The sequence below is a fragment of the Anolis carolinensis genome, chromosome 1, assembly GCF_035594765.1.
Source record: "Anolis carolinensis isolate JA03-04 chromosome 1, rAnoCar3.1.pri, whole genome shotgun sequence".
NCBI lineage: Eukaryota > Metazoa > Chordata > Lepidosauria > Squamata > Dactyloidae > Anolis > Anolis carolinensis.
In genome coordinates this window covers 97,950,279-97,956,278 of record NC_085841.1, presented here as the reverse complement: position 1 = coordinate 97,956,278, position 6,000 = coordinate 97,950,279, and the positions used below count along the sequence as shown (strand labels likewise).

At 38.4% G+C, this 6,000-nt stretch overlaps 1 protein-coding gene across 5 annotated transcripts in view; it reads right to left on the bottom strand.

Annotated features, from left to right (window-relative positions):
• Window positions 1-2,840: 2,840 nt before the first annotated feature.
• hs3st5 (heparan sulfate-glucosamine 3-sulfotransferase 5) overlaps window positions 2,841-6,000 on the bottom strand; it is a 264,556-nt gene continuing 261,396 nt past the window's right edge. For all 5 annotated transcript variants that reach the window (XM_003215579.4, XM_062979847.1, XM_062979828.1 and 2 more), the window contains one exon: window positions 2,841-4,804. In XM_003215579.4, the coding sequence (XP_003215627.1) occupies window positions 3,874-4,804 (931 nt within the window). In that variant the 3' untranslated portion in view covers window positions 2,841-3,873. The remainder of the gene's footprint in view (window positions 4,805-6,000) is intronic.

The window sequence follows — 6,000 nt, the reverse complement described above, 5'->3', positions numbered from 1 at the left end:
AACTTAAATGCTTCTCATCTCAAAGCGAATTTCCCATTGAAATGCTATTAATTTTTTGTTATGTGTTTTTAAATAAGAAAAATAAATTATGTATAAATGCACATTCGCATGGAACAATTTAAAAAAGATCAACTTTTAAATGGTAGAAGTACAAAGTGGTGGCAAGGAAGCATAAAGCACAATGTGAAGAGGCAGAAGCATCATTTTTTTCATACTGTACTCATTCCAGCCTCCCTCCTTCTCTTGCTCTTTCTCCCTCTCTCTCTTCATGAAGCCAAACATACCAGGAATAAACACCACACAAAATCAACTGCCCAAAAGTTCATCAAAGCGGACATGGAGGTTGCTCCCTTGAAGCCCTAAAGCAATGTACTGCTGCTCTAGCACTCCCTTTGGTGTTAGCTCCTAACTCAAAACACTCTTAAGTTGGGGTGCTCTTAAGTCGAGGTTCCACTGCAGTTTATTCAAAGACAGAACACAAAAAAGTACCTGCAGTTTCATTTATCCATCTCTGCCAATATATGTCCCCTCTAGGTATTTTCTGTAAGAAGAGCTACTAGTGCAGGTGTCTGAATGCAACATTTTTTGAAACTTGATAAGCGATTCTTGCATGGTGGTAATGTTACAGCAGCAAGAGTGCTGATCAGCACACCATATAGACAACACACAGGTCGAAAATGAGCTACACTTTCCAGTCTTGATCAAAGTGTTGGTGATGCTATTTAAGTGTCAGGAGTCCAGTATATAATCCTCATGTATACATATATGAAGGAATAACGTCTCCTGTGTTTGAGGTCTTCACCTGTGCCCCACCAATGGGGGAAATACAACATAGAAGGACATGGCAGATGGTCTTGTGATCTCTTGTTTGCCATTAGTGGAGTATCTTCTGATTGGAGACTCAGTTGGCATCAGTGCTCTCTCTAGTTCAAAGCCAAGCTAAGGCTTTTCCCATTTAGTGTTCATGTATATGGCTTTTAACTGCTATAACTTTTAAAGCTATTTTAATTTGTTGTATTTAATGGCTGAAATTCACTAAGACAGTTATGATTGCATAATCTAAAATTTGTATTCATGATGATGATGAAAGTCTCATAGTCTCCTTTGTCAGAGTTTTATATTATTTGGTTCATTTCTTAAGTGAAAATGAATAAGTGTTTGCAGGAATCATGTCCCATCTGTGTTTGACCAGCAGCAATTAAGACACCTGCTTTAGATTGAGGGCTATTAATAGAGTCTGAGTAAGTCTTATGTTAGTGTTGTGTGTGTTGTATGTGGTGCTGTAGCAGTGTTGTAGTGTGTGCTGTGATGGTGGCAAAGATGGTATTGCTGCTGAAGAGCTACTGAAGTGGAACCGAAGAGAGGTTTGAAGACGGAGAGTCCAGAGACCACAGAGGTTAAAGCTCCAAGATAAGAAAGCTTTGTTTTGCTGCTGATAAAAGCAAAGGACTGTGTTTTGTATGTTTTGTTTATATAAATCTTTCTTTACCAAAGGACAGTTTTGTTTTGGAGTCATTCTCCTTGGACGAGGGTGCAACTTCCGCAGAAGGGGTTGAGAGTTTGGAACCCAATTGGCTAGCTGCGACATCCTTTTACTAGCCATCAGCTGCTCCTGTTCTCTTGTTGATCAGGAAGCAATTGTCTGACTTCCCCATGCTGCATGAGCAATCTCTTGTGCAAAAATTTGAGATAGTTCTACTGGAGGGGGGGGGGATGCTCATAAAAAGGAATAAGAATGTCTGTCAGCTGCTTCCTGATTGATAGGGGCTGGATCCCTGTTGCTTACAGCATCTGCTTCCCAGTAAATGAGGTTGAGATTGTTGGGTTGGGAGATACTACTTAATTAAATAAATAAATAACTAAAGCTATGTAGATGATACAGAATTATGGCCAATATTCTTTAATCTTGTTGAAACCATTTTATTGTTTTAATCTGGAATTATGTAGCAAAATTGTTTTATCTGCACACCACCATGAAATCTCACATTGAAAGGCAGATATTTCAAGAAATCAAAATAAATCAATACACATTTAGGTCAGTGGTTCCCAATCTTTTTTTTTTTTTGATGAGGGCCCACTTGACTAGAGACCACTTTGACCAGGGACCACTTGAACGGGGACCTCCCCAAAATTAGCACCAAAAGAGTTACGAATCAGTTTTTGGTCAACTTTAGATTCAGTTTAGTTATTTGAGGTTCTGATTCCGCAAATTGCATTGGATAGACTACATCAGCTCTAGTTTCTGATACAGAACACATGCCATCTAGTAGTTGCCATCTGCTCGCCCACAAAAAACCATATTTCATAATCTAGAGCTGATGTGGTCTATCCAGTGCAATCTTCAGTTCTGTAGAAAGGAGCAGAAATAAAATAAAAAATTAAGAGGACGGAGCTTCGCGGACCGGATTTTTGTTCCCGCGGCCCACAGGTTGAGAACCACTTATTTTGATTATGTGTTTCAATGTAACAATGGAAAGGACCAAGAAGAGGATTGACAGTGATTGCTCATCTTCTCTCTATATAGAAAAAAGGATCCTAATACTGGATCTGAAAGGCAGAAAATTAACATTGGTCTCTGCAGGAAATGTTATAGCACTATGGATTCCTTAAGATACCACATCTAATGCTGTGGAGTTTCATCTTATGTTTCACCTGTACATTTGTGTAAACAAACCATATATCACAGAACTGCCATGCATATCACATTCTTTTCAGAAAACTGATCCAGGTAAATGCTGGAGTTCTTGAAAAGTCATGCTGCTTGGAAATAGGAGTGCACTTATTGAAGTAAAGAGACATAAAATATTATCAAAACAAGCAATAAATACAATAAAGAAAAAAACATTTGCACATATAGCAATTTTAATCCATTCCATTTTAAATACCACAATAAATTTAATTTTCACAATAAATTAAATAGCCATATTCAGTTTACAAAATAGAATTACTTAGTGTGAAACCAGTATTTACAAACAATATACATTATATACAGCAGGTTTCTCTTTGTCAACATACAAGCATAGAAGGGGGAAAAAGATACTTCTTTTTCGACACATGATTGACATGCTACAAGTGCCAAGATGATCCATACAATAATAATAACAATAATAATAATTAAAAACAATAGTGCAAACTCACCACGGGTAATTTGAAACAATGTTGAGCATATGAGAGAATTTCCTTTCAAACAATAGGAAAGACTTCCAAAAGAAATCAGCATCACACAGGGTATATCTTTACACCGCAAACTTATATTGTTTTTGTTTTTTATTAGTCAATGAGCATGTTTTCCAAAAAACCCCAAACAAACCTGGAAATGCAGGTGAGAATCAGAGAACCCTGGCACTCCCCACCCATCCAGTCACAGAAGTACTCATCCTAGGATTCTTATGGAAAGCAATGGTTAAACCAATATAAGTCTGAAGCACAGATTTACACCTTTCAAAGGTCAGTATTCTTTTAGCAATATGTATCTGTAACAGCCTATTGTAGACCTTCCTAGACCAGATTATGTAACGACTTGTAAAGTAATCCACCTCTCCTCTAGATTTGTTTGGTATTAAGTTTTGTTGAACAAATAAAGTACTGACCCTTTGAATGGAATAGCTGAATTAATTTCTTTAAATGACTTCTCATTGAATTGTATATCATAAAATGATGCAATTATACAGAGAGTAAGCTTTATGTTATTCACTGCTCTGTAGAAAAATTGATCCCACCTTATATTTGGTCACACACTGCATATGTACACGTATGCATGAAAAAAAGGATTAGTTTGATAGCTGTGTATACAAAAAGTGCATTTTTTTTACTCTAATAGAGACACGGTTGCATATCTCTGGGTGCAACACACAGTGTTGTATGAAATTTATTTTAGGGCCAGTTAAATGTCCTCCCTGTGATCTGGTAAAATTTCTGATTAAAAGGGTGAAAAAATTTGCGCAATTTGGTAATGACAGAGGAGTCGACCTCTGGATGGATACGTCCCTTGCTTCCTGCCAGGCACTTGTTAAAGACAATGTTAAATCGCAAGCAGTAAAACCCTCTGGTGGCATTGAAATATAAATTATATTGACTTATCCTTGGAGGAAGATTTAAGAACTTCTCTACCAGCTGGAGTTCTGGCAGCGGTTCCGTAATGAGACGATCGCCATCGACAATGTGAAACTGCTCTATGGGAAAGTACTTTAACCACCTCTCCAGATGTTTGGTGTAGATGCTGGTTCTTACTGCCTTGTATTTAGTGTTCACTTCACAGGTATTAGGATCAATCGACAGCTTCTCAAATTTGTAGTAGGTTTTATTCTTTCTTTCTTTCCCCTCCAGCACCTGAGTGTAGTCAGAAATAGCTCTTGTTGTGGGTTCCCTGACAATGATCAGTAATTTGATGGATGAGTTCATTTTATAAATCCTTTCAGGTACCTCCTCAGTGATAAAGTATGCAGGACTTTTCTCGATTGTTATTTGATGAGGATAAGAAAATGGCATTTTTTTCCTGTACCACTCAATGCCCTTGGCATAGTTCTCATCGTTATCAAAGAAGTGGATTTCTTGAGAAGCTTTGACCACTGCCGGGTGAAGATTGAGCATTTCAAGTAGCGCTCGGGTTCCTCCTTTCCTCACCCCAATTATTATGGCCTTGGGGATCTGTTGGACCAAACTGTGAAGTCGGATTTGCTCCTTGCTGGCATTGCCTTTCCGGAACTCATGTAACAACCCACGCTTATACTGTAGAGCTCGGAGTGGAATTTCATCTTGGCCACGGAGTCCAAATCGACCATCAATTGGGCAAATGGGTTGCAGTCTACAGTTGAGAGAAGAGAAGGAAATACGAGTTGAAATTATTAAAGCCAATCAACACATGCCATTATCTACACAAAACTCTCATTGAGCTCAGAAAGGAAAACCTTTGGCAAGTGAGCATCAGATTGAAAAGAATCCTCCCCCATTCTGCATTAAGATCTCTCTGCTGAATCAGAGATATTCCACAGACAGCAAGGGTCCTTCCATCCTTTGGAGTCATATCCTGAATCCAATCTGATATGTTCTATGCAGAAGCACACATGCCTGCATATATGGTATTTTAAAGTGTGCATGTTATATATTTAACAGGGCTTAAATACCCAAAAGGCATCAGATTCTGCCGGATCTAGGAAGCTAAACAGGGTCAGTCCTAGTTAGCACTTGGGTGGGACATTGCCAATGAACACTATGTGCTGTAGGCTATATTTCAGGGATAGGAACTGGCACTACTAACTGTGTTTTTTGCCTAATAAAACTCTATAAAATTCATGAAGTAACCAAAAAGAAACAGTAGATTTCAAGGCACACGCACATTAAGTATTTACAGCTTTGGATACAAGGATTATAAAGTGGGCAACTGGACTACTAAGCAACTATCAATCAGCAAGTTCCCAGTTCTGGCACCCGCTGCCAGCTAAAGTATCTTTCTCACTTTGTCCATATTGATCACATCAGTCAAATAACTACATTCAGTCAGACAAACATTCAATGCGAGAAATAAATAAAACATTATATGAAACTGGAACTCATAAAACTATTTACTGTTTTTATTGAATGTATTAAATAGCAAATCTACTTAATTGAAAAGATGGGTGAGGATTATGGGAGGCAGAAACCTTGTCTTGAGGTATATGTATGGACGGTCTTATTTGCGGGCAACAATTCCTTTTATGAAGCACAAGAGTGAAAGTTTTGATTCAGGTGGGAAGATGCTTCACTAGAAGCAACAGCTGTCTACAGATAAAACAGATGCAAAGTTATAACTTCATATCAGGAACCTGCTGTGCTGCATGGTGAACTACAGAACTATGATTTCAGAGCTGATCCCCAAGCAGTGAAGTCTTCTCAGGTTCTAGACCTCCTTGACAGGAAAGGCTACAAAAGGCCTCATGTTTGGACTGAGACTTTGCCCGAGGCTCCAGCTGTTTTCCTGCCTTAGGGAGAGTTTGGTTGTGCTTTTCTTTGGCTGTCACTCCT